Source organism: Oncorhynchus clarkii, chromosome 27 (genome assembly GCF_045791955.1).
Source record: "Oncorhynchus clarkii lewisi isolate Uvic-CL-2024 chromosome 27, UVic_Ocla_1.0, whole genome shotgun sequence".
NCBI classification, from domain to species: domain Eukaryota; kingdom Metazoa; phylum Chordata; class Actinopteri; order Salmoniformes; family Salmonidae; genus Oncorhynchus; species Oncorhynchus clarkii.
Window position 1 is genome coordinate 35,022,730 of NC_092173.1, and position 27,953 is coordinate 35,050,682.

Below are 27,953 nucleotides of genomic sequence, written 5' to 3' on the forward strand. Positions count from 1 at the left end.
CTATGATTTGAAACAGGAGGAGCAGGTCCCACCCCTGACAGAGTTTAATTGCGGAGAGACGGTGTCAGGGACTTCTGATTGGAGGATATCATTCTCGTTGGCGATGATGTGCTTCACCAGACAGTTAGCTGCTTCATCTATATTCATATTCTCCTAAAAAAAGAGAGAGAGAAAGAGAAAGAGAGGGAGAGAGAGAGAGAGAGAGAGAGAGGAAAATAATGTGATGAATTACTGTCCAAGACCACTGCATGTTTCTGTCTGGATATGAGTGTAGTTTTTCGTCGATGTGAGTGTGTGTTTGTGGCTGTGAGTGTGTGTTTGTGGCTGTGAGTGTGTGTTTGTGGCTGTGAGTGTGTGTTTGTGGCTGTGAGTGTGTGTTTGTGGCTGTGAGTGTGTGTTTGTGGATGTGAGTGTGTGTTTGTGGCTGTGAGTGTGTGTTTGTGGCTGTGAGTGTGTGTTTGTGGCTGTGAGTGTGTGTTTGTGGCTGTGAGTGTGTGTTTGTGGCTGTGAGTGTGTGTTTGTGGCTGTGAGTGTGTGTTTGTGGCTGTGAGTGTGTGTTTGTGGCTGTGAGTGTGTGTTTGTGGCTGTGAGTGTGTGTTTGTGGCTGTGAGTGTGTGTTTGTGGCTGTGAGTGTATGGCTCCCCAGTTGTGCCAGTGTGACGTTTTGATGCTATGAACTAAAAGTTGAAGATCCACCCTCATACTCACTCGCTCACTCACCCACATACACACTCACTCACTCACTAACCCACATACACACTCACTCACTCACTGACCCACATACACGCTCACTCACCCACATACACGCTCACAAGCTCATCTGTAACTCCTACCTATTGCAACTAGAGGTCGACCGATTATGATTTTTCAACACCAATACCGATTATTGGAGGACCAGAAAAAGCCGATACCGATTAATCGGACGATTTTTATATATATACTTGTAATAATAACAATTACAACACTGAATTAACACTTTTATTTTAACTTAATACAATACATAAATAAAATCAATTTAGTTTCATATAAATAATGAAACATGTTCAATTTGGTTTAAATAATGCAAAAACAAAGTGTTGGAGAAGAAAGTAAAAGTGCAATATGTGCCATGTTAGCTTTTTTACGTTTAAGTTCCTTGCTCAGAACATGAGAACATATGAAATCTGGTGGTTCCTTTTAACATGAGTCTTCAATATTCCCAGGTAAGAAGTTTTAGGTTGAAGTTATTATAGAAATTATAGGACTATTTCTCTCTATACCATTTGTATTTCATATACCTTTGACTATTGGATGTTCTTATAGGTACTTTAGTATTGCCAGCCTAATCTCGGGAGTTGATAGGCTTGAAGTCATAAACAGCGCTATGCTTCAAGCATTGCGAAGAGCTAACGCAGGAAAGTGCTGTTTGAATGAATGCTTACGAGCCTGCTGGAGCCTACCACCGCTCAGTCAGACTGCTCTATCAAATATCAAATCATAGACTTAATTATAATATAATAACACACAAAAATATGAGCCGTAGGTCATTAATATGGTCAAATCCGGAAACTATCATTTCGAAAACAAAACGTTTATTCTTTCAGTGAAATACAGAACCGTTCCATATTTTATCTAACGGGTGGCATCCATAAGTCTAAATATTGCTGTTACATTGCACAACCTTTATTGTTATTTCATAATTTTGTACAATTCTGGCAAATTAATTGCGGTCGTTGTTAGGAAGAAATGGTCTTCACACAGTTGGCAACGAGCCAGGCGGACCAAACTGCTGCATATACCCTGACTCTGCTTACACTGAACGCAAGAGAAGTGACACAACTTCCCTAGTTAATATTGCCTGCTAACATGAATTTATTTTAACTAAATATGTAGGTTTAAAAATATATACTTGTGTATTGATTTAAAGAAAGGCATTGATGTTTATGGTTAGGTACATTGGTGTTTATGGTTAGGTACATTGATGTTTATGGTTAGGTACATTGATGTTTATGGTTAGGTACATTGATGTTTATGGTTAGGTACATTGATGTTTATGGTTAGGTACATTGGTGTTTATGGTTAGGTACATTGGTGTTTATGGTTAGGTACATTGGTGTTTATGGTTAGGTACATTGATGTTTATGGTTAGGTACATTGGTGTTTATGGTTAGGTACATTGATGTTTATGGTTAGGTACATTGGTGTTTATGGTTAGGTACATTGGTGTTTATGGTTAGGTACATTGGTGTTTATGGTTAGGTACATTGTTGTTTATGGTTAGGTACATTGGTGTTTATGGTTAGGTACATTGATGTTTATGGTTAGGTACATTGGTGTTTATGGTTAGGTACATTGATGTTTATGGTTAGGTACATTGGTGTTTATGGTTAGGTACATTGGTGTTTATGGTTAGGTACATTGGTGTTTATGGTTAGGTACATTGATGTTTATGGTTAGGTACATTGATGCAACGACTGTGCGTTTTTTTGCAAATGTGCATTTGTTAAATCACCCGTTTGGCGAAGTAGGCTGTGATTCGATGATAATTTAATTTATTTGCAACGCAGGACAAGCTAGATAAACTAGTAATATCATCAACCATGTGTAGTTAACTAGTGATTATGTTAAGATTGATTGTTTTTTATGAGATAAGTTTAATGCTAGCTAGCATCTTACCTTGGCTCCTTGCTGCACTCGTATAACAGGTAGTCAGCCTGCCACGCAGTCTCCTCGTGGAGTGCAATGTAATCGGCTATAATCGGCGTCCAAAAATATTGATTACCGATTGTTATGAAAACTTGAAATCGGCCCTAATTAAATCGGCCATGCCGTAGGGCGACCTCTAGTTGCAACTGTTTGATAATGAGACTAAAACATAAATCTGTATGTTTATATGGTGGTGTGGTTTCTGTAATGAAGCCTTCGCTGCTGAGATGAACTATGGGTTCAAGTCAGTAGAGGACAGGGTCAGTGATCACTAATGAGAAGTCAATGAGATGAAGAACATTAAGACAGGGATAAAAGTCTCCCGTCTGATTTTAGAATATTTCAGGAATATTTCAAGCAGCTGCTTCGCCAGCGACACCCACACACACACTCTCTCTCACACACACACAGACATGCACGCACCCTCGCCCACACACACACCCTCGCACGCACCCTCGCCCACACACACACCCTCGCCCGCACACAGACACACACCCTCGCCCACACACACAGACACACAAACACACACTCTTCTTCCGATCACGTGGTGAGCTGAGCAGCAGAATTAATCAGGTGAATATTGAATATTCATGAGGGCTCATCAGGATTTGACATAAGTCTGTAGCAGACTTCCTCTCTAATAACCTCTTACATTACCACATATACACACAGAGCGAGAGACCTGTAATAATCGTTCACTGTTACGTAACTAGGAGTGGTGGGTGCGGAGTCAGGGTGAGAGAGCAGAGGTTTAAGAAAAAACAGATTTATTCCGGTGAGAAAAGGTCATGCCAAAACAACAGGCTAATTAAATGACCGACTCAAAACAGGTCACAAACAGTCCGGAAAAATACAAACAACACCGTCCACAACACAGAACAGAGAAACAAGACCACACAAAAGTAGGCGGGCATAACAGGCTTAAATAGACCATAACCAAACCCCAAACAAGAAACAGGTGAAACAGGTGAAACCAATAAGACATAACCAACAGAAGAGGAAACGGGAATCTGTTAGTAGACCGGTGACGATGACCGCCGAGCGCCGCCCGAACAGGAAGAAGAAACGGGAATCTGTTAGTAGACCGGTGACGATGAACGCCGAGCGCCGCCCGAACAGGAAGAGGAAACGGGAATCTGTTAGTAGACCGGTGACGATGACCGCCGAGCGCCGCCCGAACAGGAAGAGGAAAAGGGAATCTGTTAGTAGACCGGTGACGACGACCGCCGAGCGCCGCCCGAACAGGAAGAGGAAACGGGAATCTGTTAGTAGACCGGTGACGACGACCGCCGAGCGCCGCCCGAACAGGAAGAGGAAAAGGGAATCTGTTAGTAGACCGGTGACGATGACCGCCGAGCGCCGCCCGAACAGGAAGAGGAAACGGGAATCTGTTAGTAGACCGGTGACGACGACCGCCGAGCGCCGCCCGAACAGGAAGAGGAAAAGGGAATCTGTTAGTAGACCGGTGACGATGACCGCCGAGCGCCGCCCGAACAGGAAGAGGAAACGGGAATCTGTTAGTAGACCGGTGACGACGACCGCCGAGCACCGCCCGAACAGGAAGAGGAAAAGGGAATCTGTTAGTAGACCGGTGACGACGACCGCCGAGCGCCGCCCGAACAGGAAGAGGAAATCTGTTAGTAGACCGGTGACGACGACCGCCGAGCGCCGCCCGAACAGGAAGAGGAAATCTGTTAGTAGACCGGTGACGACGACCGCCGAGCGCCGCCCGAACAGGAAGAGGAAATCTGTTAGTAGACCGGTGACGACGACCGCCGAGCGCCGCCCGAACAGGAAGAGGGAATCTGTTAGTAGAACGGTGACGACGACCGCCGAGCGCCGCCCGAACAGGAAGAGGAAATCTGTTAGTAGACCGGTGACGATGACCGCCGAGCGCCACCCGAACAGGAAGAGGAAAAGGGAATCTGTTAGTAGACCGGTGACGATGACCGCCGACCGCCACCCGAACAGGAAGAGGAAATCTGTTAGTAGACCGGTGACGACGACCGCCGAGCGCCGCCCGAACAGGAAGAGGAAATCTGTTAGTAGACCGGTGACGATGACCGCCGAGCGCCACCCGAACAGGAAGAGGAAAAGGGAATCTGTTAGTAGACCGCCGAGCGCCGCCCGAACAGGAAGAGGAAATCTGTTAGTAGAACGGTGACGACGACCGCCGAGCGCCACCCGAACAGGAAGAGGAAAAGGGAATCTGTTAGTAGACCGGTGACGACGACCGCCGAGCGCCGCCCGAGCAGGAAGAGGTAACGGGAATCTGTTAGTAGACCGGTGACGACGACCGCCGAGAGCCACCCGAGCAGGAAGAGGAAACGGGAATCTGTTAGTAGACCGGTGACGATGACCGCCGAGCGCCACCCGAACGGGAAGAGGAAAAGGGAATCTGTTAGTAGACCGGTGACGACGACCGCCGAGAGCCACCCGAACAGGAAGAGGAAACGGGAATCTGTTAGTAGACCGGTGACGATGACCGCCGAGCGCCGCCCAAACAGGAAGAGGAAAAGGGAATCTGTTAGTAGACCGGTGACGACGACTGCCGAGCGCCGCCCGAACAGGAAGAGGAAATCTGTTAGTAGACCGGTGACGACGACCGCCGAGCGCCGCCCGAACAGGAAGAGGAAATCTGTTAGTAGACCGGTGACGACGACCGCCGAGCGCCGCCCGAACATGAAGAGGAAATCTGTTAGTAGACCGGTGACGACGACCGCCGAGCGCCGCCCGAACAGGAAGAGGGAATCAATTAGTAGAACGGTGACGACGACCGCCGAGCGCCGCCCGAACAGGAAGAGGAAATCTGTTAGTAGACCGGTGACGATGAACGCCGAGCGCCACCCGAACAGGAAGAGGGAATCTGTTAGTAGACCGCCGAGCGCCACCCGAACAGGAAGAGGAAAAGGGAATCTGTTAGTAGACCGGTGACGATGACCGCCGAGCGCCGCCCGAACAGGAAGAGGAAATCTGTTAGTAGACCGGTGACGATGACTGCCGAGCGCCGCCCGAACAGGAAGAGGAAAAGGGAATCTGTTAGTAGACCGGTGACGATGACCGCCGAGCGCGCCCGAACAGGAAGAGGAAATCTGTTAGTAGACCGGTGACGACGACCGCCGAGCGCCACCCGAACAGGAAGAGGAAAAGGGAATCTGTTAGTAGACCGCCGAGCGCCACCCGAACAGGAAGAGGGAATCTGTTAGTAGACCGGTGACGACGACCGCCGAGCGCCGCCCGAACAGGAAGAGGAAAAGGGAATCTGTTAGTAGACCGCCGAGCGCCGCCCGAACAGGAAGAGGGAATTTGTTAGTAGACCGCCGAGCGCCGCCCGAACAGGAAGAGGAAAAGGGAATCTGTTAGTAGACCGGTGACGACGACCGCCGAGCGCCGCCCGAACAGGAAGAGGAAACGGGAATCTGTTAGTAGACCGGTGACGACGACCGCCGAGCGCCGCCCGAACAGGAAGAGGAAAAGGGAATCTGTTAGTAGACCGGTGACGACGACCGCCGAGCGCCACCCGAACAGGAAGAGGAAATCTGTTAGTAGACCGGTGACGACGACCGCCGAGCGCCGCCCGAACAGGAAGAGGAAATCTGTTAGTAGACCGGTGACGACGACCGCCGAGCGCCGCCCGAACAGGAAGAGGAAATCTGTTAGTAGACCGGTGACGACGACCGCCGAGCGCCGCCCGAACAGGAAGAGGGAATCTGTTAGTAGAACGGTGACGACGACTGCCGAGCGCCACCCGAACAGGAAGAGGGAATCTGTTAGTAGACCGGTGACGATGACCGCCGAGCGCCGCCCGAACAGGAAGAGGAAATCTGTTAGTAGACCGGTGACGACGACCGCCGAGCGCCGCCCGAACAGGAAGAGGAAAAGGGAATCTGTTAGTAGAACGGTGACGACGACCGCCGAGCGCCGCCCGAACAGGAAGAGGAAATCTGTTAGTAGACCGGTGACGACGACCGCCGAGCGCCGCCCGAACAGGAAGAGGAAATCTGTTAGTAGACCGGTGACGACGACCGCCGAGCGCCGCCCGAACAGGAAGAGGAAACGGGAATCTGTTAGTAGACCGGTGACGATGACCGCCGAGCGCCGCCCGAACAGGAAGAGGGAATCTGTTAGTAGACCGGTGACGATGACCGCCGAGAGCCACCCGAACAGGAAGAGGAAGAGGAAATCTGTTAGTAGACCGGTGACGATGACCGCCGAGCGCCGCCCGAACAGGAAGAGGAAAAGGGAATCTGTTAGTAGACCGGTGACGATGACCGCCGAGCGCCGCCCGAACAGGAAGAGGAAATCTGTTAGTAGAACGTTGACGACGACCGCCGAGCGCCGCCCGAACAGGAAGAGGAAATCTGTTAGTAGACCGGTGACGATGACCGCCGAGCGCCACCCGAACAGGAAGAGGAAATCTGTTAGTAGACCGGTGACGATGACCGCCGAGCGCCGCCCGAACAGGAAGAGGGAATCTGTTAGTAGACCGGTGACGATGACCGCCGAGCGCCACCCGAACAGGAAGAGGAAAAGGGAATCTGTTAGTAGACCGCCGAGCGCCACCCGAGCAGGAAGAGGAAATCTGTTAGTAGAACGTTGACGACGACCGCCGAGCGCCGCCCGAACAGGAAGAGGAAACGGGAATCTGTTAGTAGACCGGTGACGATGACCGCCGAGCGCCGCCCGAACAGGAAGAGGAAATCTGTTAGTAGACCGGTGACGATGACCGCCGAGCGCCGCCCGAACAGGAAGAGGAAAAGGGAATCTGTTAGTAGAACGGTGACGACGACCGCCGAGCGCCGCCCGAACAGGAAGAGGAAATCTGTTAGTAGACCGGTGACGACGACCGCCGAGCGCCGCCCGAACAGGAAGAGGAAATCTGTTAGTAGACCGGTGACGACGACCGCCGAGCGCCGCCCGAACAGGAAGAGGAAACGGGAATCTGTTAGTAGACCGGTGACGATGACCGCCGAGCGCCGCCCGAACAGGAAGAGGGAATCTGTTAGTAGACCGGTGACGATGACCGCCGAGAGCCACCCGAACAGGAAGAGGAAGAGGAAATCTGTTAGTAGACCGGTGACGACGACCGCCGAGCGCCGCCCGAACAGGAAGAGGAAATCTGTTAGTAGACCGGTGACGACGACCGCCGAGCGCCGCCCGAACAGGAAGAGGAAATCTGTTAGTAGACCGGTGACGATGACCGCCGAGCGCCACCCGAACAGGAAGAGGAAAAGGGAATCTGTTAGTAGACCGGTGACGATGACCGCCGACCGCCACCCGAACAGGAAGAGGAAATCTGTTAGTAGACCGGTGACGACGACCGCCGAGCGCCGCCCGAACAGGAAGAGGAAATCTGTTAGTAGACCGGTGACGATGACCGCCGAGCGCCACCCGAACAGGAAGAGGAAAAGGGAATCTGTTAGTAGACCGCCGAGCGCCGCCCGAACAGGAAGAGGAAATCTGTTAGTAGAACGGTGACGACGACCGCCGAGCGCCACCCGAACAGGAAGAGGAAAAGGGAATCTGTTAGTAGACCGGTGACGACGACCGCCGAGCGCCGCCCGAGCAGGAAGAGGTAACGGGAATCTGTTAGTAGACCGGTGACGACGACCGCCGAGAGCCACCCGAGCAGGAAGAGGAAACGGGAATCTGTTAGTAGACCGGTGACGATGACCGCCGAGCGCCACCCGAACGGGAAGAGGAAAAGGGAATCTGTTAGTAGACCGGTGACGACGACCGCCGAGAGCCACCCGAACAGGAAGAGGAAACGGGAATCTGTTAGTAGACCGGTGACGATGACCGCCGAGCGCCGCCCAAACAGGAAGAGGAAAAGGGAATCTGTTAGTAGACCGGTGACGACGACTGCCGAGCGCCGCCCGAACAGGAAGAGGAAATCTGTTAGTAGACCGGTGACGACGACCGCCGAGCGCCGCCCGAACAGGAAGAGGAAATCTGTTAGTAGACCGGTGACGACGACCGCCGAGCGCCGCCCGAACATGAAGAGGAAATCTGTTAGTAGACCGGTGACGACGACCGCCGAGCGCCGCCCGAACAGGAAGAGGGAATCAATTAGTAGAACGGTGACGACGACCGCCGAGCGCCGCCCGAACAGGAAGAGGAAATCTGTTAGTAGACCGGTGACGATGAACGCCGAGCGCCACCCGAACAGGAAGAGGGAATCTGTTAGTAGACCGCCGAGCGCCACCCGAACAGGAAGAGGAAAAGGGAATCTGTTAGTAGACCGGTGACGATGACCGCCGAGCGCCGCCCGAACAGGAAGAGGAAATCTGTTAGTAGACCGGTGACGATGACTGCCGAGCGCCGCCCGAACAGGAAGAGGAAAAGGGAATCTGTTAGTAGACCGGTGACGATGACCGCCGAGCGCGCCCGAACAGGAAGAGGAAATCTGTTAGTAGACCGGTGACGACGACCGCCGAGCGCCACCCGAACAGGAAGAGGAAAAGGGAATCTGTTAGTAGACCGCCGAGCGCCACCCGAACAGGAAGAGGGAATCTGTTAGTAGACCGGTGACGACGACCGCCGAGCGCCGCCCGAACAGGAAGAGGAAAAGGGAATCTGTTAGTAGACCGCCGAGCGCCGCCCGAACAGGAAGAGGGAATTTGTTAGTAGACCGCCGAGCGCCGCCCGAACAGGAAGAGGAAAAGGGAATCTGTTAGTAGACCGGTGACGACGACCGCCGAGCGCCGCCCGAACAGGAAGAGGAAACGGGAATCTGTTAGTAGACCGGTGACGACGACCGCCGAGCGCCGCCCGAACAGGAAGAGGAAAAGGGAATCTGTTAGTAGACCGGTGACGACGACCGCCGAGCGCCACCCGAACAGGAAGAGGAAATCTGTTAGTAGACCGGTGACGACGACCGCCGAGCGCCGCCCGAACAGGAAGAGGAAATCTGTTAGTAGACCGGTGACGACGACCGCCGAGCGCCGCCCGAACAGGAAGAGGAAATCTGTTAGTAGACCGGTGACGACGACCGCCGAGCGCCGCCCGAACAGGAAGAGGGAATCTGTTAGTAGAACGGTGACGACGACTGCCGAGCGCCACCCGAACAGGAAGAGGGAATCTGTTAGTAGACCGGTGACGATGACCGCCGAGCGCCGCCCGAACAGGAAGAGGAAATCTGTTAGTAGACCGGTGACGACGACCGCCGAGCGCCGCCCGAACAGGAAGAGGAAAAGGGAATCTGTTAGTAGAACGGTGACGACGACCGCCGAGCGCCGCCCGAACAGGAAGAGGAAATCTGTTAGTAGACCGGTGACGACGACCGCCGAGCGCCGCCCGAACAGGAAGAGGAAATCTGTTAGTAGACCGGTGACGACGACCGCCGAGCGCCGCCCGAACAGGAAGAGGAAACGGGAATCTGTTAGTAGACCGGTGACGATGACCGCCGAGCGCCGCCCGAACAGGAAGAGGGAATCTGTTAGTAGACCGGTGACGATGACCGCCGAGAGCCACCCGAACAGGAAGAGGAAGAGGAAATCTGTTAGTAGACCGGTGACGATGACCGCCGAGCGCCGCCCGAACAGGAAGAGGAAAAGGGAATCTGTTAGTAGACCGGTGACGATGACCGCCGAGCGCCGCCCGAACAGGAAGAGGAAATCTGTTAGTAGAACGTTGACGACGACCGCCGAGCGCCGCCCGAACAGGAAGAGGAAATCTGTTAGTAGACCGGTGACGATGACCGCCGAGCGCCACCCGAACAGGAAGAGGAAATCTGTTAGTAGACCGGTGACGATGACCGCCGAGCGCCGCCCGAACAGGAAGAGGGAATCTGTTAGTAGACCGGTGACGATGACCGCCGAGCGCCACCCGAACAGGAAGAGGAAAAGGGAATCTGTTAGTAGACCGCCGAGCGCCACCCGAGCAGGAAGAGGAAATCTGTTAGTAGAACGTTGACGACGACCGCCGAGCGCCGCCCGAACAGGAAGAGGAAACGGGAATCTGTTAGTAGACCGGTGACGATGACCGCCGAGCGCCGCCCGAACAGGAAGAGGAAATCTGTTAGTAGACCGGTGACGATGACCGCCGAGCGCCGCCCGAACAGGAAGAGGAAAAGGGAATCTGTTAGTAGAACGGTGACGACGACCGCCGAGCGCCGCCCGAACAGGAAGAGGAAATCTGTTAGTAGACCGGTGACGACGACCGCCGAGCGCCGCCCGAACAGGAAGAGGAAATCTGTTAGTAGACCGGTGACGACGACCGCCGAGCGCCGCCCGAACAGGAAGAGGAAACGGGAATCTGTTAGTAGACCGGTGACGATGACCGCCGAGCGCCGCCCGAACAGGAAGAGGGAATCTGTTAGTAGACCGGTGACGATGACCGCCGAGAGCCACCCGAACAGGAAGAGGAAGAGGAAATCTGTTAGTAGACCGGTGACGACGACCGCCGAGCGCCGCCCGAACAGGAAGAGGAAATCTGTTAGTAGACCGGTGACGACGACCGCCGAGCGCCGCCCGAACAGGAAGAGGAAATCTGTTAGTAGACCGGTGACGACGACCGCCGAGCGCCGCCCGAACAGGAAGAGGAAACGGGAATCTGTTAGTAGACCGGTGACGATGACCGCCGAGCGCCGCCCGAACAGGAAGAGGGAATCTGTTAGTAGACCGGTGACGATGACCGCCGAGAGCCACCCGAACAGGAAGAGGAAGAGGAAATCTGTTAGTAGACCGGTGACGATGACCGCCGAGCGCCGCCCGAACAGGAAGAGGAAAAGGGAATCTGTTAGTAGACCGGTGACGATGACCGCCGAGCGCCGCCCGAACAGGAAGAGGAAATCTGTTAGTAGAACGTTGACGACGACCGCCGAGCGCCGCCCGAACAGGAAGAGGAAATCTGTTAGTAGACCGGTGACGATGACCGCCGAGCGCCACCCGAACAGGAAGAGGAAATCTGTTAGTAGACCGGTGACGATGACCGCCGAGCGCCGCCCGAACAGGAAGAGGGAATCTGTTAGTAGACCGGTGACGATGACCGCCGAGCGCCACCCGAACAGGAAGAGGAAAAGGGAATCTGTTAGTAGACCGCCGAGCGCCACCCGAGCAGGAAGAGGAAATCTGTTAGTAGAACGTTGACGACGACCGCCGAGCGCCGCCCGAACAGGAAGAGGAAACGGGAATCTGTTAGTAGACCGGTGACGATGACCGCCGAGCGCCGCCCGAACAGGAAGAGGAAATCTGTTAGTAGACCGGTGACGATGACCGCCGAGCGCCGCCCGAACAGGAAGAGGAAAAGGGAATCTGTTAGTAGACCGCCGAGCGCCGCCCGAACAGGAAGAGGAAACGGGAATCTGTTAGTAGACCGGTGACGATGACCGCCGAGCGCCGCCCCAACAGGAAGAGGGAATCTGTTAGTAGACCGGTGACGATGACCGCCGAGCGCCGCCCCAACAGGAAGAGGAAATCTGTTAGTAGACCGGTGACGATGACCGCCGAGCGCCGCCCGAACAGGAAGAGGGAATCTGTTAGTAGACCGGTGACGTCGACCGCTGAGCGCCGCCCGAACAGGAAGAGGAGCTTTCGACAGTGGAAGTCGTGACATTCACATCACCTATTATCAGAACAAAAGCTTGTTCGTAGACTCCTGTAATAGGCTTGTATCACCACAAACAATACAGAAATACAGAAATAAACACACACTCTAATTCAGAATGGGTTCATGTAACAGACGGGGGCTTTATCTAATAGCAGGCACATGACACACACACACACACACAAAGCTCTTTCTGAGAAAATAAGTTGTTTTTTGAATTTCCACTAGGATGTAGTAATGTAACCTTTGGGGAGATGGACTTGAGAACTCAACTACTGAAAGGCTCAAGGACTTGTCTAACTGTTCTCTATAACACGCTCTATATAACTGTCTATATCCCTTTCTACGTCACTATCACTCTCTACGTCACTATCACTCTCTATATCACTCTCTACGTCACTATCACTCTCTATATCACTCTCTACGTCGCTATCACTCTCTATATCACTCTCTACGTCACTGTCACTCTCTATATCACTCTATATCACTCAACATCACTATCACTCTCTATATCACTCTCTACGTCACTATCACTCTCTATATCACTATCACTCTCTACGTCACTATCACTCTCTACGTCACTATCACTCTCTATATCCCTCTCTACGTCACTATCACTCTCTATATCACTCTCTACGTCACTATCACTCTCTACGTCACTATCACTCTCTATATCACTCTCTACGTCACTATCACTCTCTATATCCCTCTCTACGTACCTATCACTCTCTACGTCACTATCACTCTCTATATCCCTCTCTACGTCACTATCACTCTCTATATCCCTCTATACGTCGCTATCACTCAACATCACTATCACTCTATATCACTCTCAACGTCACTATCACTCTCTATATCCCTCTCTACGTCACTATCACTCTCTACGTCACTATCACTCTCTATATCACTCTCTACGTCACTATCACTCTCTATATCCCTCTCTACGTACCTATCACTCTCTATATCACTCTCTACGTCACTATCACTCTCTATATCCCTCTCTACGTCACTATCACTCTCTATATCCCTCTATACGTCGCTATCACTCAACATCACAATCACTCTATATCACTCTCTACGTCACTATCACTCTCTATATCACTCTCTATCACTCAATATCACTATCACTCTCTACAGCACTCTATTCTCTACACCACCCTCTACTCTCTAAACCACTCTACACCACTCTCTATTCTCTACACCACTCTCTACTCTCTAAACCACTCTAAACCACTCTCTATTCTCTAAACCACTCTCTACTCTCTAAACCACTACACCACTCTCTATTCTCTACATCACTCTCTACACCACTCTCTATTCTCTACACCACTCTCTACACCACTCTCTATTATCTACACCACTCTCTATTCTCTACACCACTCTCTATTCTCTACACCACTCTCTATTCTCTACACCACTCTCTATTCTCTACACCACTCTCTACACCACTCTCTATTCTCTACACCACTCTCTATTCTCTACACCACTCTCTATACCACGCTCTATTCTCTACACCACTCTCTATTCTCTACACCACTCTCTAATCTCTACACCACTCTCTAAACCACTCTATTCTCTAAACCACTCTCTACTCTCTAAACCACTACACCACTCTCTATTCTCTACATCACTCTCTACACCACTCTCTATTCTCTACACCACTCTCTACACCACTCTCTATTATCTACACCACTCTCTATTCTCTACACCACTCTCTATTCTCTACACCACTCTCTATTCTCTACACCACTCTATATTCTCTACACCACTCTCTACACCACTCTCTATTCTCTACACCACTCTCTATTCTCTACACCACTCTCTATACCACGCTCTATTCTCTACACCATTCTCTATTCTCTACACCACTCTCTAATCTCTACACCACTCTCTAAACCACTCTATTCTCTACACCACTCTCTATTCTCTACACCACTCTCTATTCTCTACACCACTCTCTAAACCACTCTCTATTCTCTACACCACTCTCTACACCACTCTATTCTCTACACCACTCTCTATTCTCTACACCACTCTCTACACCACTCTATTCTCTACACCACTCTCTATTCTCTACACCACTCTCTATTCTCTACACCACTCTCTACACCACTCTCTACACCACTCTCTATTCTCTACACCACTCTCTACACCACTCTCTACACCACTCTCTATTCTCTACACCACTCTATTCTCTACACCACTCTCTATTCTCTACACCACTCTCTATTCTCTACACCACTCTCTACACCACTCTCTATTCTCTACACCACTCTCTATTCTCTACACCACTCTCTATACCACGCTCTATTCTCTACACCACTCTCTATTCTCTACACCACTCTCTATTCTCTACACCACTCTCTATTCTCTACACCACTCTATTCTCTACACCACTCTCTACACCACTCTCTATTCTCTACACCACTCTCTACACCACTCTATTCTCTACACCACTCTCTATTCTCTACACCACTCTCTACACCACTCTATTCTCTACACCACTCTCTATTCTCTACACCACTCTCTATTCTCTACACCACTCTCTATTCTCTACACCACTCTCTATTCTCTACACCACTCTCTACACCACTCTCTACACCACTCTCTATTCTCTACACCACTCTCTATTCTCTACACCACTCTCTATTCTCTACACCACTCTCTATTCTCTACACCACTCTCTACACCACTCTCTATTCTCTACACCACTCTCTATTCTCTACACCACTCTCTACTCTCTAAACCACTACACCACTCTCTACACCACTCTCTATTCTCTACACCACTCTCCACCACTCTCTATTCTCTACACCACGCTCTATTCTCTACACCACTTTCTATTCTACACCACTCTATTCTATACACCACTCTCTATTCTCTACACCACTCTCTATTCTCTACACCACTCTCTATTCTCTACACCACTCTCTATTCTCTACACCACTCTCTACACCACTCTATTCTCTACACCACTCTCTATTCTCTACACCACTCTATTCTCTACACCACTCTCTATTCTCTACACCACTCTCTACACCACTCTCTATTCTCTACACCACTCTCTACACCACTCTCTACACCACTCTCTATTCTCTACACCACTCTCTATTCTCTACACCACTCTCTATTCTCTACACCACTCTCTATTCTCTACACCACTCTCTACACCACTCTCTATTCTCTACACCACTCTCCACCACTCTCTATTCTCTACACCACGCTCTATTCTCTACACCACTTTCTATTCTACACCACTCTATTCTATACACCACTCTCTATTCTCTACACCACTCTCTATTCTCTACACCACTCTCTATTCTCTACACCACTCTCTATTCTCTACACCACTCTCTACACCACTATTCTCTACACCACTCTCTATTCTCTACACCACTCTCTATTCTCTACACCACTCTCTATTCTCTACACCACTCTCTACACCACTCTCTATTCTCTACACCACTCTCTACACCACTCTCTATTCTCTACACCACTCTCTATTCTCTACACCACTCTCTATTCTCTACACCACTCTCTATTCTCTACACCACTCTCTACACCACTCTCTATTCTCTACACCACTCTCTATTCTCTACACCACTCTCTACTCTCTAAACCACTACACCACTCTCTACACCACTCTCTATTCTCTACACCACTCTCCACCACTCTCTATTCCCTACACCACGCTCTATTCTCTACACCACTTTCTATTCTACACCACTCTATTCTATACACCACTCTCTATTCTCTACACCACTCTCTATTCTCTACACCACTCTCTATTCTCTACACCACTCTCTATTCTCTACACCACTCTCTACACCACTCTATTCTCTACACCACTCTCTATTCTCTACACCACTCTCTACACCACGCTCTATTCTCTACACCACTCTCTATTCTCTACACCACTCTCTATTCTCTACACCACTACACCACTCTCTAAACCACTACACCACTCTCTATTCTCTACACCACTCTCTACTCTCTAAACCACTACACCACTCTCTACTCTCTAAACCACTACACCACTCTATTCTCTACACCACTACACCACTCTCTAAACCACTACACCACTCTCTATTCTCTACACCACTCTCTACACCACTCTATTCTCTACACCACTCTCTATTCTCTACACCACGCTCTATTCTCTACACCACTTTCTATTCTACACCACTCTATTCTATACACCACTCTCTATTCTCTACACCACTCTCTATTCTCTACACCACTCTCTATTCTCTACACCACTCTCTATTCTCTACACCACTCTCTACACCACTCTATTCTCTACACCACGCTCTATTCTCTACACCACTCTCTATTCTCTACACCACTCTCTATTCTCTACACCACTACACCACTCTCTAAACCACTACACCACTCTCTATTCTCTACACCACTCTCTATTCTCTACACCACTCTCTACTCTCTAAACCACTACACCACTCTCTACTCTCTAAACCACTACACCACTCTATTCTCTACACCACTACACCACTCTCTAAACCACTACACCACTCTCTATTCTCTACACCACTCTCTACACCACTCTATTCTCTACACCACTCTCTATTCTCTACACCACTCTCTATTCTCTACACCACTCTCTATTCTCTACACCACTCTCTACACCACTCTCTACACCACTCTCTATTCTCTACACCACTCTCTACACCACTCTCTACACCACTCTCTATTCTCTACACCACTCTCTATTCTCTACACCACTCTCTATTCTCTACACCACTCTCTACACCACTCTCTATTCTGTACACCACTCTCTATTCTCTACACCACTCTCTACTCTCTAAACCACTACACCACTCTCTACACCACTCTCTATTCTCTACACCACTCTCTACACCACTCTCTATTCTCTACACCACGCTCTATTCTCTACACCACTTTCTATTCTACACCACTCTATTCTCTACCACTCTCTATTCTCTACACCACTCTCTATTCTCTACACCACTCTCTATTCTCTACACCACTCTCTACACCACTCTCTATTCTCTACACCACTACACCTCTCTCTAAACCACTACACCACTCTCTATTCTCTACACCACTCTCTACTCTCTAAACCACTACACCACTCTCTACTCTCTAAACCACTACACCACTCTATTCTCTACACCACTACACCACTCTCTACTCTCTAAACCACCACACCACTCTCTAAACCACTACACCACTCTCTATTCTCTAAACCACTACACCACTCTCTATTCACTACACCACTCTGTTCTCTACACCACTCACTACACCACTCTCTATTCTCTAAACCACTACACCACTCTATTCTCTACACCACTCTACACCACTCTATTCTCTACACCACTCTCCACCACTCTCTATTCTCTACACCACTCTCTATTCTCTACACCACTCTCTACTCTCTAAACCACTACACCACTCTCTATTCTCTACACCACTCTCTATTCTCTACACCCCTGTCTACTCTCTACGCCACTCTCTACACCACTCCCTACACCACTCTATACACCAAGCTCTACTCCCTACACCACTCTTTATTCGCCAACACCACTCTCTATTCTCTACACCACTCTCTATTCTCTACACCACTCTCTATTCTCTACACCACTTTCTACTCTCTAAACCACTACACCACTCTCTATTCTCTACACCACTCTACACCACTATCACTCTCAACCACTCTCAATTCTCTACACCACTCTCTTCTCAACACCACTCTCTAAACAACTCTCTACATCACCCTCTACATCACCCTCTACATCACCCTCTACATCACCCTCTACATCACCCTCTACATCACTCTACATCACTCTATAAACAACTCTCTACATCACTCTCAACATCTTTCTGTATCACTCTCGACAATACTCTACACAACTCTCTACATCACCCTCTAAACAACTTTCTACATATCTCTCTAAACAACTCTCTACATCTTTCTGTATCACTCCCTACACAACTATTCAACACTGTACATCACTCTCTAAACAACTCTCTACATCTTTCTGTATCACTCTCTACATCAATCCCTACACAACTCTTCAACACTCTGTACATCACTCTCTAAACAACTCTCTAAACCACTCTCTACATCACTCTCTAAACATGTCTCTACATCACCCTCTAAACAACTTTCTACATATCTCTCTAAACAACTGTTCAAACAACTCTACACAACTCTTCAACACTCTGTACATCACTCTAAACAACTCTCTACATCACTCTCAACATCTTTCTGTATCACTCTCTACAATACTCTACACAACTCTCTTCACCACTCTCTACATCACTCTAAACGACACTCTAAACATCACTCTCTAAACATCTCTCTACATCACTCTATTCTCTACACCATTCTCTACTGTCTATACCACTCTTTATACCACTCTTTATTCTCCAACACCACTCTCTATTCTCTACACCACTCTCTATTCTCTACACCACTCTATTCTCTACACCACTCTCTATTCTCTACACCAATCTCTAAACAACTCTACATCACTCTCTAAACAACTCTACATCACTCTCTATATCACGCTCTATACCATTCTCTACTGTCTATACCACTCTTTATACCACTCTCTATTCTCTACACCACTCTCTATTCTCTACACCACTCTCTATTCTCTACACCACTCTATTCTCTACACCACTCTCTACACCACTCTATTCTCTACACCACTCTCTATTCTCTACACCACTCTCTATTCTCTACACCACTCTCTATTCTCTACACCAATCTCTAAACAACTCTACATCACTCTCTAAACAACTCTACATCACTCTCTATATCACGCTCTATACCATTCTCTACTGTCTATACCACTCTTTATACCACTCTCTATTCTCTACACCACTCTCTATTCTCTACACCACTCTCTATTCTCTACACCACTCTCTATTCTCTACACCACTCTCTATTCTCTACACCACTCTCTACACCACTCTCTATTCTCTACACCACTCTCTATTCTCTACACCACTCTCTACACCACTATCTTGTTTTTGAGTGAAGAGACTGAAGACTACATTCCATTCCAAGGAGTAGTTCCCTTACTAATGGCTTCTCCCTCTCCCATTCATCAATCCGACTGGAAAGGTGAAAGTATATGTTGAACTAACGTCTGGACAGGTACAACTTTTCAGCATGAAAGGCACCTCTAAACCACGGTAACGACCTTTCACCTTCTTCTGACTCACAGAATGTTGAGCTCCACTGGCACACGAGTTGTCAGGACAGGAGAGTTTTGTGTGTGTGTGTGTGAGTGTGTGTGTGTGTGTGTCTGAGCGAGTGTGTCTGAGCGAGTGTGTCTGTCTGTGTTTTGACTTTGATCCAACAGACTGCGCTCACTTTTCGTTCATCTGTGAAACTCCACAGCTGTGGAAGGTGAGTGTGTGTGCCAGTGTGTGTAGGTGTGATAAGAAGTTTTCATGAAACTACTTACAGTGCCTTGCGAAAGTATTCGGCCCCCTTGAACTTTGCGACCTTTTGCCACATTTCAGGCTTCAAACATAAAGATATAAAACTGTATTTTTTTGTGAAGAATCAACAACAAGTGGGACACAATCATGAAGTGGAACGACATTTATTGGATATTTCAAACTTTTTTAACTAATCAAAAACTGAAAAATTGCAAAATTATTCAGCCCCCTTAAGTTAATACTTTGTAGCGCCACCTTTTGCTGCGATTACAGCTGTAAGTCGCTTGGGGTATGTCTCTATCAGTTTTGCACATCGAGAGACTGAAATGTTTTCCCATTCCTCCTTGCAAAACAGCTCGAGCTCAGTGAGGTTGGATGGAGAGCATTTGTGAACAGCAGTTTTCAGTTCTTTCCACAGATTCTCGATTGGATTCAGGTCTGGACTTTGACTTGGCCATTCTAACACCTGGATATGTTTATTTTTGAACCATTCCATTGTAGATTTTGCTTTATGTTTTGGATCATTGTCTTGTTGGAAGACAAATCTCCGTCCCAGTCTCAGGTCTTTTGCAGACTCCATCAGGTTTTCTTCCAGAATGGTCCTGTATTTGGCTCCATCCATCTTCCCATCAATTTTAACCATTTTCCCTGTCCCTGCTGAAGAAAAGCAGGCCCAAACCATGATGCTGCCACCACCATGTTTGACAGTGGGGATGGTGTGTTCAGGGTGATGAGCTGTGTTGCTTTTACGCCAAACATAATGTTTTGCATTGTTGCCAAAAAGTTCAATTTTGGTTTCATCTGACCAGAGCACCTTCTTCCACATGTTTGGTGTGTCTCCCAGGTGGCTTGTGGCAAACTTTAAACGACACTTTTTATGGATATCTTTAAGAAATGGCTTTCTTCTTGCCACTCTTCCATAAAGGCCAGATTTGTGCAATATACGACTGATTGTTGTCCTATGGACAGAGTCTCCCACCTCAGCTGTAGATCTCTGCAGTTCATCCAGAGTGATCATGGGCCTCTTGGCTGCATCTCTGATCAGTCTTCTCCTTGTATGAGCTGAAAGTTTAGAGGGACGGCCAGGTCTTGGTAAATTTGCAGTGGTCTGATACTCCTTCCATTTCAATATTATCGCTTGCACAGTGCTCCTTGGGATGTTTAAAGCTTGGGAAATCTTTTTGTATCCAAATCCGGCTTTAAACTTCTTCACAACAGTATCTCGGACCTGCCTGGTGTGTTCCTTGTTCTTCATGATGCTCTCTGCGCTTTTAACGGACCTCTGAGACTATCACAGTGCAGGTGCATTTATACGGAGACTTGATTACACACAGGTGGATTGTATTTATCATCATTAGTCATTTAGGTCAACATTGGATCATTCAGAGATCCTCACTGAACTTCTGGAGAGAGTTTGCTGCACTGAAAGTAAAGGGGCCGAATAATTTTGCACGCCCAATTTTTCAGTTTTTGATTTGTTAAAAAAGTTTGAAATATCCAATAAATGTCGTTCCACTTCATGATTGTGTCCCACTTGTTGTTGATTCTTCACAAAAAAAGACAGTTTTATATCTTTATGTTTGAAGCCTGAAATGTGGCAAAAGGTCGCAAAGTTCAAGGGGGCCGAATACTTTCGCAAGGCACTGTATTTGTGTGTGTGATTGCGTGTGTGTGATTGCGTGTGTGTGATTGCGTGTGTGCGGATGCGTATTCTCACCTTGGCAGAGGTCTCGTACCATCCCACAAAGCCATTCTCCTGACAGAACTTCTCCATCTGGATCCCGTTGTTGGTCAGCACGTCCCGCCCCTGGTCGCACTTATTAGCCAATAGCACAGCGGCCACATTTTTCCCATTGGCCAGTGTGAGTTTAGAGTCCAGGTCCTCCTTCCACTTGGTGACAGCCTCGAAGGAGGAAGGCCGGGTCATGTCAAAAACGATGAACGCCCCCATGGCTTCACGGTAGTAGACCCTCGTCATGTTCCCAAATCGCTCCTGACCTGACACACACACACAGTGTTGTTGGTTAGTACTGACAGTAGTAGTAGACCCTCGTCATGTTCCCAAATCGCTCCTGACCTGACACACACACAGTGTTGTTGGTTAGTACTGACAGTAGTAGTAGACCCTCGTCATGTTCCCAAAGCCCTCCTGACCTGACACACACACACAGTGTTGTTGGTTAGTACTGACAGTAGTAGTAGACCCTCGTCATGTTCCCAAAGCCTTCCTGACCTGACACACACACACAGTGTTGTTGGTTAGTACCGACAGTAGTAGTAGACCCTCGTCATGTTCCCAAAGCCCTCCTGACCTGACACACACACACAGTGTTGTTGGTTGGTACTGACAGTAGTAGTAGACCCTCGTCATGTTCCCAAAGCCCTCCTGACCTGACACACACACAGTGTTGTTGGTTAGTACTGACAGTAGTAGTAGACCCTCGTCATGTTCCCAAAGCCCTCCTGACCTGACACACACACAGTGTTGTTGGTTAGTACTGACAGTAGTAGTAGACCCTCGTCATGTTCCCAAAGCCCTCCTGACCTGACATACACAGAGTGTTGTTGGTTGGTACTGACAGTAGTAGTAGACCCTCGTCATGTTCCCAAAGCTCTCCTGACCTGACACACACACAGTGTTGTTGGTTAGTACTGACAGTAGTAGTAGACGGTATGGCCTTGTGATAGAACATGCTTGTCATGTTGCCACACCATCCCTGACCCTAATACCATATCGTAAGCCCTGGTAACACCACTGAGATGAAAGTTACCTATTGCCTCAGGGCAAAGAGTCCACTACACAGTCCTGGTCACAGTCGGGGATTCCTAAACCATTCCCGGTAAAATACGACAAGGTGGACCAGCAGGGTACATCTCACGCCACACACAGATCAAATCAAATGTTATTTGTCACCTGCACCGAATACAACAGGTGAAATGCTTACTTACAAGCCCTTAACCAGCAATACAGTTTAAAGAACAATACCAACAAAAAAAAGGAAATAAAAGTAATAAATAATTAAAGAGCAACAGTAAAATAACGGTAGCAGAGCTATATACAGGGTGTTACGGTACAGAGTCAGAGTGGAGGCTATATACAGGGTATTACGGTACAGAGTCAGAGTGGAGGCTATATACAGGGTGTTACGGTACAGAGTCGAGGCTATATACAGGGTATTACGGCACAGAGTCAGTGTGGAGGCTATATACAGGGTATTACGGTAAAGAGTCAATGTGGAGGCTATATACAGGGTGTACCGGTACAGAGTCAATGTGGAGGCTATATACAGGGTGTTACGGTACAGAGTCAGAGTGGAGGCTATATACAGGGTATTACGGCACAGAGTCAGTGTGGAGGCTATATACAGGGTATTACGGTAAAGAGTCAATGTGGAGGCTATATACAGGGTATTACGGTACAGAGTCAGTGTGGAGGCTATATACAGGGTATTACGGTAAAGAGTCAATGTGGAGGCTATATACAGGGTGTTACGGTACAGAGTCAGTGTGGAGGCTATATACAGGGTATTACGGTAAAGAGTCAATGTGGAGGCTATATACAGGGTCTACCAGTACAGAGTCAATGTGGAGGCTATATACAGGGTCTACCAGTACAGAGTCAATGTGGAGGCTATATACAGGGTCTACCAGTACAGAGTCAATGTGGAGGCTATATACAGGGTCTACCAGTACAGAGTCAATGTGGAGGCTATATACAGGGTCTATCAGTACAGAGTCAATGTGGAGGCTTTATACAGGGTCTATCAGTACAGAGTCAATGTGGAGGCTTTATACAGGGTCTACCAGTACAGAGTCAATGTGGAGGCTATATACAGGGTCTACCAGTACAGAGTCAATGTGGAGGCTATATACAGGGTCTATCAGTACAGAGTCAATGTGGAGGCTATATACAGGGTCTACCAGTACAGAGTCAATGTGGAGGCTATATACAGGGGTACCGGTACAGAGTCAATGTGGAGGCTATATACAGGGTGTTACGGTACAGAGTCAATATGCGGGGCTATATACAGGAGGTACCAGTACAGAGTCAATGTGGAGGCTATATACAGGGGGTACCGGTACAGAGTCAATGTGGAGGCTATATACAGGGTGTTACAGTACAGAGTCAATGTGGAGGCTATATACAGGGTGTTACAGTACAGAGTCAATGTGGAGGCTATATACAGGAGGTACCAGTACAGAGTCAATGTGGAGGCTATATACAGGGGGTACCGGTACAGAGTCAATGTGGAGGCTATATACAGGGTGTTACAGTACAGAGTCAATGTGGAGGCTATATACAGGAGGTACCGGTACAGAGTCAATGTGGAGGCTATATACAGGGGGTACCGGTACAGAGTCAATGTGGAGGCTATATACAGGGTGTTACAGTACAGAGTCAATGTGGAGGCTATATACAGGGTGTTACAGTACAGAGTCAATGTGGAGGCTATATACAGGAGGTACCAGTACAGAGTCAATGTGGAGGCTATATACAGGGGGTACCGGTACAGAGTCAATGTGGAGGCTATATACAGGGTGTTACAGTACAGAGTCAATGTGGAGGCTATATACAGGAGGTACCGGTACAGAGTCAATGTGGAGGCTATATACAGGAGGTCCCAGTACAGAGTCAATGTGGAGGCTATATACAGGGTGTTACGGTACAGTCAATGTGGAGACTATATACAGGGTGTTACGGTACAGAGTCAATATGCGGGGCTATATACAGGGTGTTACAGTACAGAGTCAATGTGGAGACTATATACAGGGTGTTACGGTACAGAGTCAATGTGGAGACTATATACAGGGTGTTACGGTACAGAGTCAATGTGGAGACTAAATACAGGGTGTTACGGTACAGAGTCAATGTGGAGACTATATACAGGGTGTTACGGTACAGAGTCAATGTGGAGACTATATACAGGGGGTACCGGTACAGAGTCAATGTGGAGACTATATACAGGGTGTTACGGTACAGAGTCAATGTGGAGACTATATACAGGGGGTACCGGTACAGAGTCAATGTGGAGGCTATATACAGGGGGTACCGGTACAGAGTCAATATGCTGTAGTAATGGTTTTTCCAAAGACAGCACAAATAACATGACAAAGGAGTCTGATGGGGAATTTCACACAGACAACTATTATTATAGAGCTAGAGGGAGAGGGGAGGGAGAGAAAGGGAGAGTGCGTGAGGGAGAGATGGTGACCACCAGAGAGAGAGAGAGCGAGAAAGAGGACATCGTGTGTGTAAATTCCTCTGCTAAAAGCAGTGTAATAAGTACACGTGGAATGTTTTACTCTGACTCCCTCTCCCATCACTGACTTCTATAGTCATTATCAAAGCTGTTTACCAGTGTTCAGACATTATCACTGACTTCTATAGTCATTATCAAAGCTGTTACCAGTGTTCAGACATTATCACTGACTTCTATAGTCATTATCAAAGCTGTTTACCAGTGTGTTCAGACATTATCACTGACTTCTATAGTCATTATCAAAGCTGTTTACCAGTTTGTTCAATGCCATAGTCTTTGATAGGGCCCAATCCCAAATGCCCCCCCTAGATCCAGTGGTGTAAAGTACTTCATAAAAAATACTTTAAAGTACTACTTAAAGGAAAACGCCACCCAAAAACTATATTGCGGTATTGGTTTCATAAGTTTCATTGTTGACATCGTCCCAAAATGTTTTGCATGTCACCAATCAAGTTAAGATATGTTTTGCATGTCACCAATCAAGTTAAGATATGTTTTGCATGTCACCAATCAAGTTAAGATATGTTTTGCATGTCACCAATCAAGTTAAGATATGTTTTGCATGTCACCAATCAAGTTAAGATATGTTTTGCATGTCACCAATCAAGTTAAGATATGTTTTGCATGTCACCAATCAAGTTAAGATATGTTTTGCATGTCACCAATCAAGTTAAGATATGTTTTGCATGTCACCAATCAAGTTAAGATATGTTTTGCATGTCACCAATCAAGTTAAGATATGTTTTGCATGTCACCAATCTAGTTAAGATATGTTTTGCATGTCACCAATCTAGTTAAGATATGTTTTGCATGTCACCAATCTAGTTAAGATATGTTTTGCATGTCACCAATCTAGTTAAGATATGTTTTGCATGTCACGTCTTGAAATGTGAATGCTGACATTCAAAATGTAGTTTGAGGTACATTACTGTTCTATTTATGTTTTTGACAACTTTTGCTTTTGTACATTCCTAAAGAAAATAATCTACTTTTTACTCCATACATTGTTACATTGTGAATCCTGAGTAGAATAGGAAAATGGTCTAATTCACACTTATCAAGAGAACATCCCTGATCATCCCTACCGCTTCTGATGTGGCGGACTCACTAAACACACATTAGTGTTTGGAGTGTGCCTCTGGCTATCTGCAATTTTTTTTTTTTTTTATAACATACCATTAATTTACTTAATATAAGGAATTTGAAAAGACTACATATATGCTTTTTTAAGTATGTTTAATACTTTCTCAAGTAGTATTTTACGGGGTTACTTTCACTGGAGTCATTTTCTATTAAGGTATCTTTACTATTACTCAAGACAAACGGATGTTTCCACTGTCTAGAGCCCTACACATGATTGAGTGGATTTGAGTTGTAAAAGCAATATGCTGAATCTTCCACCTGTCAAATACGCTCAGATCTCCACAAGTCCATAGGACATAGGGTCTAGACTACAGGTACATCTGGGATCGGGCCTAGGTGTGACATTCTACCAGGGCATGATTATTGGAGCAAGGCTAGTTCAGGCCAGGCAGAAACTCCAGTCTGAATTAACATCAGCTGCCTACCAAGTGACAGTATCAGCTGAGCAACCATCCACATGACACACTCCTATTTTCAATTTAAGTTGACCACTTCAACATGAGTTCTCCTGGCTCAACGTTTTTTGTTGGTGCACAGAATGCTGCTAGTTCTGTTTCATTCCAAAACTTTGAATGGTTCTGATCAAGTAGTGGCATGGTGAACAGTCAAAACCCCTGTACCAGGAAGGTTGAGACCTCTTAGCATAGGCCATACTTAGACTGGGACGTTGCAATAATGTCTCATTAGGGAATACAACCATTTCAATAAGGCTATGAGAAAACGGTACACAATATCCATCTAAATGTACCTAAATGAAGCAACGCATTAAGCCATCTGAATACAAAAGGCCGCACAGCAGAAGGTGGAGACGGCATTCCTGATCCCAGAAGAATCCTGTCGGTTCTTATTCACAATAAGCCCATTCTGAGCCCCAAATCTCCGTCACGAGTGCTAGACACATGACTGTACATGCGGGCGTGCGCCCCGACTGTATAGGCCAGAGCGCATGGGACTGGAGATGGAGAGCGCACGCAGCAGGCCAGGGAGCGTCAGAGGAATTTCTCCAATAATCAACACTTACTTGAGGTTCGATGAACACCGTATGTGTATAGGCCTTACTGTCCACGCTTCATTTGCACACGAACAGAATCGTTGGCCTATGAAACATTGATAATACGTAGGTCTGATACTGTACGTGGCCGTCAGTATACAAATCCAATCATGTTGATAGTCTAATGACCACTCCAAAGAAACTAGTATGTAGTGAACGGAACCGCCGACCCGAGACCACTACAGTTCCCTACCTGCGGCTTACGCTGGAACGTCAAGTGGCCAAATACCATAACATCAAAACGGGCCTGCCTGTGTTCCCATTTGATTACTGTCAAGCGTAATGAGTCTCCTACCTGCTATGTCCCATAACTGTAGCCGAACAGTCTCTTGGTCCCAATTAAGGACCTTCAGGGCGAAGTCCACTCCTATCGTGGCCCGGTAGTTGGGGCTGAAGTTCTGGTGAACATAGCGCTTGATGATGCTAGTCTTCCCCACCCCCAAGTCCCCTATTACCAGGATCTTATAGAGGTGCTCCTTGTAGTTGTTCTGCATGGCGACCGCGGAGCGCTACGGTAGAGCATTAATACGCAGTGAGGGGAGAGGGGGAGAAGATAAGGCGCGAGAATGAGGAGCGGTGCGCGCTAACGATCCGGAAGGAACGCCCAGAGAAGTGGGGAAGAAAAGTGAACATCGGGACCTTGTGACTCGCCGGGCTCAGCGCGAGGTCAGAGACGTGAGCGCGTGGGGCTGGGCTACCCCATCTGAAGACTGAAGTCTCTCCTTGAGTTTGTTCCTCTCCAAATATCTGAGTTAGTTGTGCAACTCCAGAAAAAGGATTTGCAAGACCTGCATTGTTCTAGCCATAGAGTTGTGCATACAGTGGGAAACCTA

At 47.9% G+C, this 27,953-nt stretch overlaps 1 protein-coding gene across 1 annotated transcript; it reads right to left on the reverse strand.

Moving 5' to 3' along the window:
• On the reverse strand, positions 1–27,614 carry LOC139386057 (RAB38a, member RAS oncogene family). Its single transcript, XM_071131471.1, has 3 exons — positions 27,416–27,614; positions 21,383–21,663; positions 1–153 (listed from the first exon to the last, which is right to left on the reverse strand). The coding sequence occupies exons 1-3, from the start codon at positions 27,612–27,614 to the stop codon at positions 1–3; spliced, it is 633 nt and encodes a 210-aa protein (XP_070987572.1).
• Between the last annotated feature and the right edge of the window lie 339 nt (positions 27,615–27,953).